At 37.6% G+C, this 13,391-nt stretch overlaps 1 protein-coding gene across 1 annotated transcript in view; it reads left to right on the top strand.

Moving 5' to 3' along the window:
• The window catches only part of GDAP2 (ganglioside induced differentiation associated protein 2), a 71,741-nt gene that overhangs the window by 22,193 nt on the left and 36,157 nt on the right, over positions 1 to 13,391 (top strand). The window contains exons 4-6 of the mRNA XM_036849178.1: positions 6,780 to 6,933; positions 7,355 to 7,443; positions 13,106 to 13,182. Coding sequence (XP_036705073.1) covers positions 6,780 to 6,933; positions 7,355 to 7,443; positions 13,106 to 13,182 — 320 coding nt within the window. The remainder of the gene's footprint in view (positions 1 to 6,779; positions 6,934 to 7,354; positions 7,444 to 13,105; positions 13,183 to 13,391) is intronic.

The following is a 13,391-nucleotide window of genomic DNA, read 5'->3' as shown; positions in this document are numbered from 1 at the left end:
AAAAACAAACAACCCAATCCAAAAATGGGCAGAAGACCTAAATGGACATTTCTCCAAAGAAGACATACAGATTACCAACAAACACATGAAAAGATGCTCAGCATCACTAATCATTAGAGAAATGCAAATCAAAACCACAATGAGGTATCACCTCACACCCGTCAGGATGGCCATCATCAAAAAATCTACAAACAATAAATGCTGGAGAAGGTATGGAGAAAAGGGAACACTTTTGCACTGTTGATGGGAATGTAAATTGATACAGCCACTATGGAGAACAGTATGGAGATTCCTTAAAAAACTAAAATAAGTACTACCATATGACCCAGCAATCCCACTACAGAGCATATACCCTGAGAAAACCATAATTCAAAAAGAGACATGTTCCCCAATGTTCATTGTGGCTCTGTTTACAATAGCTAGGACATTGAAGCAACCTATGTGTCCATCGACAGATGAATGGATAAAGAAGATGTGTCACATATATACAATGGAATATTAGCCATACAAAGGAATGAATTGAGTTATTTGTAGTGAGGTGGATGGACCTAGAGTCTGTCATACAGAGTGAAGTAAGTCAGAAAGAGAAAAACAAATAGCGTATGCTAACGCACATATATGGAATCTAAAAAATGGTACTGATGAACCTAGTGGCAGGACAGGAATAAAGAACCAGACATAGAGAATGGACTTGAGGACATGGGGGGGAAGGGGAAACTGGGATTAAGTGAAAGAGTTGCATTGACATATATACACTACCAAATGTAAAATGGATGGCTGTTGGGAAGCTGCTGCATAGCAAAGGGAGATCAGTTCGATGCTTTGTGATGACCTAGAGAGGTGGGATAGGGAGGGTGGGAGGGAGGCTGAGGAGGGAGGAGATATGGGTATATATGTATACTTATAGCTAATTCACTTTATTGTGCAACAGAAACTAACACAATATTGTAAAGCAATTATACTCCAATAAAGATATTTAAATAAAATAATAATTAATTCTAAAATAACGTTCCTATAAAAGGAATCAGTAGTAGTTATAATTTTACAGGGGATTTTCATTTGTTCATTAAATATGGAAAAAATTGATGTATGATTGCATAATAAAGTTTTTCTAATTCTATGAAAAAAAAAGACACTGCAAGAAAAGAAAACTACAGGCCTATATCTCTGATGAATATAGATGCAAAAATTCTCAACAAAATAGTAGCAAACAGAATACAATAGCACTTTAAAATAATCACACACTGTGATCAAGTGGGGTTTATCCTTGCGATGAAAGGATGGTTCAACGTACACAAATCAATAAATGTGATACACCACATTAATGGAATGAAGATTGAAAATTACATAATCCTCTCAATTGATGAAGAAAAAACATTTGACAAAATTCATCACCTTTTTCATGATAAAAATTCTAAACATGTTCAATGTAGAGGGAACATACGTCAACATAGCCAGAGCAGTTAGGGAAGAAAATGAAACAAAAGGCATCCAAATCAGAAAAGAAGTAAAATTATTACTTTTTGCAGGTATCTTGATCTTATATAGAGAGAATTGTAAAGACTCCACCAAAAAACTTTTAGAACTAGTAAATCCAGTAAAGTTGCAGGATACAAAATCAACATGCAAACATCAGTTGCATCTCTATACAGTAACAATGAACCACCTGAAAGTGAAATTCTGAAAACAATCCCATTTTACAGTAGCATCAAAAAGAATAAAATTCTTAATAAATTTAGTGAGTAGGTGAAAGATCGGTACACTGAGAAGTATAAAACATTGATGAAAGAAATTGAAGAAGACATAAGACATAAATGGAAAGATAGCCTGTGTTCATTGATTGAAAGAACTACTATTGTTAAAATATCCATACTACTCAAAGCCATCTATAGATTCAATGCAATCCCTATCAAAACTCCGATGGTATTTTTCACAGAAATAGATAAAAGAATCCTAAAATTTGTATGGGACTACAGAAGACCCCAAATAGGCAAAGCAATCTTGAGAAAGAGGAGCAAAGCCAGAAGCAACACACTTACTGATTTCCAACTATACTACAAGGCTATAATAATCAGAACAGTAACAAATGGGACTACATCAAACTAAAAAGCTTCTGTGCAGCAAAAGAAGAGGCATTTTCCCAAATAAGACACAGATGGCCAATAGGTACATACAAAGGTGCTCAATAAAAACCACAGTGAAATATCACCACACACCTGTTAGAATGGCTATTATTTAAAAAATGAGATAACATGCTGTTAAGGATGTGGAGAAAAGGGAACCCTTGTGCACTCATGGTAAGCATGTAAATTGGGTTAGCTGTTATGGAAAACGGTATGGAGGTTCCTCAAAAAAATTTAAATGGAATTACTGTATAGTCCAGCAATTCCACTTCTGGGTATAAATCCAAAGGAAATGAAATCATTATCTCAAAGAGGTATCTGCACCCCAATGTTCATTGCAGCATTATTTATGATAGCCAAGACATGGAAACAACCTAAGTATCCATTGATGGATGAACAAATAAAGAAAATGTGGTGGTGATAGTGGTGGTGTGTGTATGTATAAACTATGTGTGTGTACATATTATATAATATATAATATACACAGGGGAATATTATTCAGCCATAAAAAAGGAAATCCTGCCATTTGCAACAATATGCATGGACTTTGATGGTGTTATGCTAAGTGAAATAAAGTCAGACAAAAGCATATTGAATGATCTCATTTATATATGGAATCTGAAAAAAGCTGAAGTCATAGAAACAGAATAGAATGGTGGTTGACAGGGGTGGGGGAAATGAGATGTTGGTCAAAGGAACAAACTTCAGGCTATAATATGAATACTAAAGTTGTACAGCTTGGTGATTATAATTAATAACACTATTACATCAAGGTTGTTAAGAGAGTAGATCTGAAGTGTTCTCTCTATAAAGAAAAGTAGTTATTTGAGGTGATAGATGTGTTAACTAACCTTATTGTGGTAATCATTTCCCAATACATACATACATCAAATGACCATGTTGTACACCTTAAACATGGTCATTTGATATATGTATATATTGTGAAATGGTTACCAAAATAATTATACAATGTTATATGTCAATTATGCCTCAGTAAAGCTGAGGGGAAAAGTACAGCATCAAAGTCAAGAGAGGCTGTTATTTATTCTGTCCTGTTAGGACCCCTTCATCTTATAGTTTCATCTTTCCCTAAAAGTTATTACTTTTTAAGAGTGATAAACTGGGATATACCTAAAAGAAAATGGTTAGCATAGTAGACGTTGTGGAAACCATATTATTTTAAGGAATAGTTTAAAGAGCTAGGATTAGCATAGAGAAAAGAAGATTTGAGGGAAATATGACTTGTTTGAGTGAATTAGGCCAAGATGTTTTTCAAGATATCCCACCTTCTGGATATATCTGATTCACCTGAGGTGCCATTTAGTTTATTGCTTTAGCCCTTGTATTTCCTCTAAACTGAAAGTTATATCTAATGGAATCAAGTTTGGCTAAAATATTTCATAGGTGATGTTGTGTTGTGTACTTAATATTGTCTCATATTAGAAGATACCTGAAATCTTATTGACCTGTTAGTGGACCATTACTAAGAGGCTCTCCAGATTAGAGTGATGACAGTTTGATCCTTCCATTTGTACAGTTATATTTTATCCTTTGTGGCTGAAAAGTAATCAATAAGATGGTGTTTAGGCTCTATGAGTATCTAGTTCCTCATTGTACATTCACATAATGGTTTTAGCAACAATTTATAGTCCTAACCTGAATCGGTAATTTCGTTAAGATTATGAAGTTATGTTTTTCTAAAATCTATCATTCCATCCATGTTTACGAGCTGCCATTCTTCTGTAAAGTAGAACCTTTCCTCATTAACTGACATTATGTGGTTAGTTCGAATTGTAGTTTCTGTTAGAGGGGCAGGATAAATGCTTGATTCTTTTAATTGCCATTTTTCAAAATAAATAATTGGTTTAATAGCTGTCTTGAATGGTGCCAGATGAGTTTTTTCTGCCTCTCTCTTTTCTGAGTATCATTTTGTGCTTAAAACTTTTCATTGATCAATGTCTGTAGTTTTAAAAGTCAAAGAATTTTATGTCAAAACGTGTGAAGGAAAGCCACAGTCCTCTGCCCTGCCCTTCCCTTCCTGCTTTAATTCCTGTTCTCCAGGGGCAGATACTCAAACCTTTAAGTTCCTTGTCTTATTTACTTTCTGTTTATAAATAGTATGTTAAAACTACTATAATTTTTTTTTCCTTTTTTTTTCACTATCTGCTGACTTCTTATTGTGGAAATTAAAGATGAAACTCTCTTTCATCCACTCCCCTCTTTTACATATACATACAACACTCAAACATTTTGTTCCCCCTTCACCACCTTCCCAAACTGGTCTGTCAGATTTTTATTAAATCAGCATTAACATTGTGACAATATAAATACTGCTCCCAGTTGATTAGAAAACAGATTAGTATTCTTTCTGAACAGCTATTTTTCCTCTAGATTATTAATTGATTTGATTAATTAATTTTCTATGTACCTATCGTTGAGTCAGTCTTTTAAATATAACTATAAGCCTCCTCTCAGTAAAGTCAAACACTTCTGTTTATCCTTCAGCTCTGTTGTTTTCTTGATAATGGCCCTCCAGGAACACCCCGCCTCTCCTCCCATCCTCTCCTCCCATCCTCCTTCCTGTCTATAGTGCTTTCTGTGTCTGCTGCACAGTTACTTTCCTGGAAAATCCTTTTGTCTATTTAATGGATTGGATCCCCCCCTGTTTCCTAGATCTCATGCCTTTCTCTGATGTACTCCTTCATTTTTGTGAGTAAATCTACCATGAGATTTGTGAGTAAATCTACCATGAGAAAGATAAAAGGGAGTAAAACTATTGAGATCTTATTTCTGCCTTCACACTTAATTGGTAGTTTGGGTGGAAATAAAATTCTACGTTAGAAATTATTTTCCAGATTTTTGAAGGCATTGCTCCATTGTTTTCTATTTTCATTATTGCTCTTGAAAAATCTCATGTTATTATTCCTGATTCTTCATATGTTACTGGTTTCTTTTCTGGAAACTTTATGATCTCATCTTTATTTCTGATGTTTTTTTAATTGAAATTTAAGTGATTTAAGCAACTTAAGTGATGTGGCTTGGTCTGGTTTGGTTATTCCATGGGCTCTTTGAGTCTAGAAACTCATATCTTTCTATTATGGGAAATTTCTTGTTTTATTTGTTTAATAATTTCCTTCCCTCTGTATTCTCTGTTCTGCCTTTGAAGAAACTTTATTGGATGCTGTACCTCCCATTTCATCCTCCAAGTTTTATATCTGTTACCTCTTATTTTCCATCTGTTTATTTTCTGGAAGATTTCCTCAACTTTAGCTTTAACCCATCTATTGAACTTTTTATTTCTGCTGTCATATTTTTCACTTGGCTATAACAATTAGATAAGTGCTTTTTCCTGTTCTCTGAATATTCTGTTTTTCATAACATTCTGGTTATATTTCAGACATACTATGTCTTCTCTTACCTCTCTGAGAGTAGTAATTATGGTGTTGGGAGTTTTTTGGCTTGTTTTTTAAGTTTCCTTCCCTAAATTGCCTATTTTTTTTTAGCATTTGTGCCCCCCCCCCCCCATTTATGAGAGGCTTTCCTCACTTCCTGGTGATCCTCGAGTGTCAGCATATTCAAGAGAGAGGAATTGAGAAGGTACTGGGAAGCTTTGTGTGCATGGGCTTGGTGGATCTTGAAGCAGATGATGAGCAGGAGCCCTGCTGTTTCATTGGGAGAACATCCCTCATTTATCAGAATCTGTAGGTCCTTTGGTTGGAGCCTCTTAGTCTCCTAGAAGGGAATCTTCCAGGGGTATAAGCATGGATGTCTGTCTTGGAAGCCAGTTAGGAGCAGAGATCTACAGCCATTACTGTTGAGTATAACAGTTTAATCAAATCCCCTCTCTTCAGCTGTGCCTGGGGTTCTAGAGTCCAGAAACTCTAGTGCAGCATCTCCGAAGAATAAACCTTCCTGTTGCTGTGGTGGTAAAGGAATCATCACCTTGCTGTGCTGGCTGGGGGAGGGGTTGTTGCAGATTTGAATGTTTTTATGCAGACTTTTAACTCAGCCTCCTCTTTTTAGTCCCACTTCACATCATAGCCTTCAGAAGTTCTTAGGACCTCCAATTTCTGAGCCTTTTCAGTGTTCTGTCATAATAACAACAACAGTAATAGCTAATGCATGAATGCACTTTGCATATATTAACTCATTTAATCCTGTGAAGTAAGTACTACTAGTATCCCCCTTATATAGGAAATTGAGTCATGGAGAGGCCAAGCGCGTGTCCAAAGGGTCACAGCAGGAACATGGTGGACTCAGGATTTGAATCAAAGCAGTCTGTCTTCAATCCAACACTGCCTTTCAGAACAGACCGGCTTGCTTCATATTGGTCACCCCATTTCTGCAAGCAGTTATGTTTCTCTGCTTTGCTAAATCACTTGCTTCTAGTCCATTGACTTTATTCCTTCCAAGATTTTAATGATGCTTTTCTGCTTCATGTTCTCTCCCATCCTCTTTGTCTCTGTTTTTGTGCCTATTGTGTTGCTTCACTGTCATTTTGGGATCAGAGACAAATGTTTGTATTCAATCCATATTTTTAACTGGAATTTCTCAAAGTTCTTAATACTTTCTCTGTTTCATGCGTTGTTCTGTTGGTTTGCTGGTTTTTCTTTTTCCTAACAGCTCCATGACTTATATATTCTCCATTGTTCCCAGGTTGCCGGACAGGTGAAGCAAAATTGACAAAAGGATTTAATCTAGCTGCCCGGTTCATCATTCACACAGTGGGACCTAAGTACAAGAGCCGCTATCGCACAGCCGCTGAGAGTTCCCTATACAGCTGCTACAGAAACGTACTTCAGCTGGCAAGGTATGGCTAACTCAGTTCCTAGACATAGCATGCCATACATTGGTAAAGGCCCTGGTTTTAAAATGAAACCTAGCTATGAAAGTCAAATTTTGAGGGACTTAAATAATTTAGGAGGACCCTGAAGATAGAATTAATCATCTTCTCAAGCGCGGCAGAGTAAGAGGAATACATTTGGGTGACTTGAGAATTTAACCCATTCCCATTTTACTTAGTTCCCATTTCACTCCCATTTTACTCAGAATGTATTTCCCCCAAATGGTGCAGTTAAATTATATATTAATATAATTTTTACATAGTGCAGTTGGGTTAAATATTACAGTAGATTCATTGAAGGGAGAGGGAAGGAGAAGTTAAGCTGCATTTTTTATTATTTATTATGAATGCTTAGAGTATAGTTTTTGTGTTTTCTGTTTGATTGCAGAGAGCAGTCCATGTCTTCTGTTGGATTCTGTGTCATCAATTCTGCAAAACGAGGTTACCCTTTAGAGGATGCAACACACATAGCACTTCGTAAGTAAGGTTGGGGGTACCGTACATAAATTAAATTTAAAAAAAGTTTTTTATCACTAGTTAAATAGTTGCAGCCAAAGAAGATTTGTTGATTAACTGATCATGGAACTCTGGCGGGAAGTTTGCGTTGACAAGTTGCAGAGCTCTCAGTTTACTTTCTAGGTTTGACATTTTTATCCATTTGAATAAAGGCTTAGAAAATTTGCCTATTAAGTTTGAAAATTATACCACTGAGAAGTATGGCCAATGCATTGGGTATTTGAATCATAATTCAGAATAATCTTAGCAGGCAGCAACAATGAAGTCAAAACAGATTTTGTAATATCAGATTGATATAGCACTATCAGTTTAAGCAGTAGCTTTCACATGTGCTATTTGAATATAAAACCCTGCATTTAGATTTTAAAAAGACTGGGCTCAATCATTATGAGCCAGAATGTTGTATATGTAATATAAAAATATGATGCTCAGCTCGAGGGAGTCCCTGATCTCACTGTATTGTATACAGGTTCAGACCACACCTAGAATTTTGCATCTAGTTCTGGCTGTCATATCTCATGAGACTGACAAACTGCAGGGCAAACAGTTTGAAACATTAGTGGTGTTTCTCCTAAAGAAGAACACGCTTTTAGCATATATGGTGCCCAAATATATGGAGTCGTCTCATGTGGACTTATTCCATACTGTATTTTTAGAGCAATAGTTCTTAACTATTATGACTTCTTTGGAATTCATCATAAACTACACTGAGCATCTGATGAAAGAAAGCTGTGGACCCTTTTCCCAGAGGAATGCACATATAGAGAGAATTTACATGCTATTTCAGGAAGTTCACAGATCCTTGTAAAGATTGTAAATAAGATCTCCAACTGTAGAAGACAGGTCTAAGACCAAGTGACAAGGAATAAGATTTGTTCCCCTTTGAGATAGGACTATCTGAAATAGAAAGGTTTTTTTTCTAAATTTATTTATTTTATTTATTTATTTTTGGCTGCGTCGGGTCTTCGTTGCTGTGCGCAAACTTTCTGTAGTTGGGGCGAGCGAGGGCCACTCCTCGTTGTGGTGCGTGGGCTTCTCATTGTGGTGGCTTCTCTTGCTGCAGAGCATGGGTTTCAGGTGCACAGACTTCAGTAGTTGTGGCACACCGGCTCAGTAGTTGTGACTTGCAGGCTCTAGAGCGCAGGCTCAGCAGTTGTGGCGCACGGGCTTAGTTGCCCCGCGGCACGTGGGATCTTCCTGGACCAGGGCTCGAACCCGTATCCCCTGCATTGGCAGGAGGATTCTTAACCACTACGCCACCAGGGATGTCCCAGAGATCTTTTCTTTTCATCTCTGTATTTCCAATGCTTTCATATGTCAGGAATGCTTTACATATGGTCCTTGCTGAAGAAATATGTATTTTAAAAAGGGATAAAAGAAATTCCATTTCACTTCTTCAACAGCCTTGTGTTTTAGGTAGTGTAGTGTTATAGGTATTTGTTTTACAAATGAAGAGGCTCAGAAATTTATCATATTCTTAGGGTTATGCAGACTTAGAACATATATCCAGGCCTTCTGACTCCCATGTCTAGTAACCTATGTGTTACACTAGATAATTCATTATGCTTGAGTTAGGACTGCTTCGGTGGGAAACTACTGTTATAGCTAGCCTGCATGTATTCTGAATGGTGCCTTACCAAAGCAAAGTTCCTACCTTGATATAATTCTCCTTGACAAGGCTTTTGGCAGGTCTTAACTTTCTCTGGTTTCGCTTAGCCTGTGCTCCATATCTCATAGCTTGAGGTAGACCTTTTATGTCTCCATTTTTTATTAAAGTAATTATATAGATTAGAATTTAAAGAGACACCGTCATTTTGTAGAATAGGCTCTGAAAAGGGAGTCAAGAAGACTGGTATTTGGTCCCAGTTCTACCAGTCTAACTCTGGCTGTGTGGCCCTCAGATAAGTCACTTGATACGGTACCACAGAGGAGTCAGCTTTGAGCAGTAATTGTAGTAACAGCAGATAAAGATCAGAAGTAGGTATAAGGCCATAGTTCCTAGGAGTCAGGAGTCTGCCTCGGCTGACTCTTCTGCTCGGGGTCTTCCATGGCAACAACTGAGGTGTGAGCCAGACAGTTCATCTCTGGAGCTTGGGGGGGTACTTCTAAGTTCATGTGGTTATTGGCAGAATTCAGTTTCTTGCAGTTGTGGGACTGGAGGTCCATGCTTTCTTGCTGCCTGGCAGCCGAGGGCCACTCGCAGCACTTAGAGGCCACCTGTACTTCCCTGCTACGTGACCCTTTCCCAACAGGGCAGCCCACTTCCTCCAGGCCAGCAGGAGAACCTCTTCTTCCATCAGCCAGCCAGCGCCTCACACCATGTAACTCAACCATAGGAGTGACATTCTTCACTTCTGCTGTATTCCGTTGGCTAGAAGCAAGTCGCAGGGTCCTTCCACATTCAAGGGCAGGAGATTCAACCAGGTTGTGACTCTTTGGACGTCATCTTAGAATTCTGCCTGTCACAGGGTAGAAAGCCAGCCCACTCTTCCTACCTTGAAATTGTCAACCAGAAACCCAGCGTGTGCTTTTGTAAATGGTCCCGCAATTAAATTCTCCTCAAATTACAAAAAAAAAAAAAAAAAGTAGGTATAAGGGACTTTGATGACGCAATTTCTAGAAATTTAATTAGCACAAAGGAAATGTAAAGCTTTAAGATAAGCAGGTTAACTTGTATGTTATAAGACCTGCTTGACTTATTACACCTTAAATCTAATAGCAGAACTATAGCATCTCATTAAAAAATACACACACACACACACAAACAGTTGTGCCCTTTGCTCACATACTTTCTGAGCATCTGGGAAATAAATGGCTTCTAGGCTTTGGCCAAGAACAAATCTGAGGCTGTAACTCTAAGTCCTTAGTTCCAAAAGCTTTCTTACTTATTAAACTATTATTGAAATTTATTTCATTTGAAATCTAAGTAATATCTTCTTGATAGATGTACTAAGTTATTTATCTTTTTTTTCTTAGTTCATGTGCAGTTCAGTTCTTCTCCAGAAGAAACTTAAAGAAACATCTACATTTAGATAAATTTATCATGTTATTTATTCATTCAACAGAACTCTGAATGACTACTATATGCTAGGCCCTGTGCTGTATAGAAGAGGATACAGTGGTGAGAAAAAAGGCAATGGTGTTGTTCTTATTGTGTTTCCAGTTTGGAAATTTTAATGTCACACATGTCATTCTCACCAGTTAAAGAGTTTTTACTACAAGTTAGGCACATGGCATCCTAGTTGGTTGCAGAGAATAGTGCACAGTACAAAAACCTTATAGCCATGATATCACTCTTTTTTTTTTTTCCTCCTTTTTGCAGAATTACTTTTCTGAGCGAACTGTGCTGCTGAAGGAATTCAACTTGGTTACTAGTTGGCATCGTATGTTGTCTTCCAAAGGAAATCCCACAGTTATATGCTGGGAAACTATTTTGTGTAAACATTAAACCTTGGTGTCAAAGTAAATAGGATGGAAGAAAATCGTTTGTTTTTTTTTTTTTTAATTTCATTTTTTAAAAATTATTAAAGCAGAATAGAGGGAGAAGTGAAAAAATTTGTCGCCTGACAGAAAGAGAATTAGGAAGATTTGTTCAGTCCTTCAACAAATGGATCTCCTCTGTTAGGCTCTCAAGACACAGTAATGAACAAGGCAAGCAATAGGTTGATAACCAGAGTCATAAAATATTCATTCAGTTACTAGTTACTTTTGAATATTTCCTTGCCATATTCCTAAGGTGTGCTAGGCCCTAGTAATATATATATTTTATTTTAAAGATTTTTTTTTTAATGTGGACCATTTATAAAGTCCTCATCGAATTTGTTACAGTACTGCTTCTGTTTTATGTTTTGGTTTTTTGGCCCTGAGGCATGTGCGATCCTAGCTCCCCTACCAGAGATCAAACCTGCACTGCGTTGGAAGGCAACGTCCTAACCACTGGACCACCAGGGAAGTCCCAAGGCCCTAGTAGTATTAATGTTAAGTTTACTTGGCCTTCAGAAAGCTCACAGTCTAGATATAAAATGCTATGAGAAGTTCACAAATAGAGGGCTGTTTAAAAGATTATAGGAGGAGCACACAGAAGGATGGAGTTCTATACAAAGGAGATGGCTTTTGACTGGGCCATGAAAAATGAGTAGGAGTTCACTAAGAGAGGGTCATGGTGGATGAAAGGCATTCTAGTCAAAGGCAACCATGCAGGCAGAGGTAGGGTAGCATCAAAGTAAGTGGCATATTTGAAGTACAGCAAAGAAGCCAATGGCTAAAGCATAAGATAGGTGGGAAGAATAGCTGGAAATAGGACTAAGGGGCAGGGGTGGAGGGGTGGTTAGTTGTCAGGGTGTGGAGAACCATGCTGTGGGGACTTTGGATCTTAACTTATAAGCAGTGCAGAGCCATCGGAAATGGTTAGTAAGGAGGGTAACATAAGATAACTCAGGCAACAGTGAATATGTAGGCTTGGAAAGAGAAACAGGAGAACAGTTGAAAACTTATTGCTAACGTCTTTGTTAGCATTGAGAGCCTGAGAGCAGCTGGAAGAGAAAAGGAATGGCTGTTAAAAATATTAGCAATAGAATTTAAAGCACATGATAACACATTGAAAATGCAGGATGAAGGAAGAAGTGAAGGAAGTGTCAGAAGAATTCAGGATTCTAGCTTAGGTGAGTGGTTGGATGTTGCTGTGCAACTGAAATAAGGAGTACAGGTAAAGGAGCAGGTGCTGGGGAGAGATGGAAGTCAGGTTTGGACCTGTTGGGATCAGGTTTGGACACGTTGAGTTTGAGGTCTCAGTTATCTGGGTGAATATGCCCAGCAGGCTATAGGAAATTTCAGGTCTTTTGTTCAGAAAACAGAGTATAAAGATTTGGGAGCCATCAGCATGTGGAGTATTATCTAACAATCAATTAGTGAGCTCAAGAAAATATATATACCAAGAAAATTAAAAATATGGAGGACAAAACCTGGAGTGGACAATATTTTTAAAAGGTGGGGTGTGGGCATCTAGAGAGAGATTGCAGTTAAGTTAAGGACTGAGAAAAGGCCACTTCATTATTAAGAAGTTTATAGAGAAAGAATAAGGATAAGATAGAAATTAAGAAAAAATAATTCAGTTTTGGTTCAATAGGATATTGACAGGGCTAAAGAGCTGAGGAGGACGTCTAATACAGTAACTGATTAATGGAAAGGCACTTGTGCTAGACCATTCTGGTCAGAGAGAGAGGCCCCAGAGAATAAAAAGAATATACTGGATAAGGGAGAATTGTCTGGAGTCAACATCTTCTATGGCCAGGCACTATTTACTGGCAATAAAGCAGTAAATAAAATAGAGCCCTTGCTGTTGTGGAGCTTTCATCTAATGGATGGGGCAGGGAGGGTGGGGAGGATATACAATAAACAGGAAACTCCACGAAATGTCCAGAATAGTTGCTCTGGAGGAAAGCAAATCAGGGAAGAGTTTTTAAATAGGGTGACCTGGGGAGGCTTTACTGATAAGGTGTCACTGAGCCCAGACCTGAATGATACGAGGAGTGATCCCTTAAAGAAATAAAACTTTGAAGGGTTGGATTTTTCTTCACAATTAATTTCTTATTTATTGAATTAATCTTTCTATTCTTTTCCTTAGGCACGGTAAGGAGATTCCTCGAAATTCACGGAGAGACTATTGAAAAAGTAGTATTTGCTGTCTCTGAACTTGAAGAGGTATTTTGCTAATTATCTTGCATTGTTTAAATCTTATTTTCACTTGTAAGTGTTTGCCTCTGTCTCTTCATTATCTGTTAGCTGAATTGCCAGCAGGCAAATCCTAATTATCTGTGCACATATTTGGTAGTGGGGCTTACCATCATTTGTTGAAGAAGACTATACTGGAGACTAAAAGCAAGTCAAGAGGAGCATTTTGTTCATGTTTT

The sequence above is a fragment of the Balaenoptera musculus genome, chromosome 1 (assembly GCF_009873245.2).
Source record: "Balaenoptera musculus isolate JJ_BM4_2016_0621 chromosome 1, mBalMus1.pri.v3, whole genome shotgun sequence".
Classification (NCBI taxonomy): domain Eukaryota; kingdom Metazoa; phylum Chordata; class Mammalia; order Artiodactyla; family Balaenopteridae; genus Balaenoptera; species Balaenoptera musculus.
The sequence above is the reverse complement of the archived record's forward strand: the minus strand, read 5'-3'. Positions and strand labels throughout refer to the sequence as shown.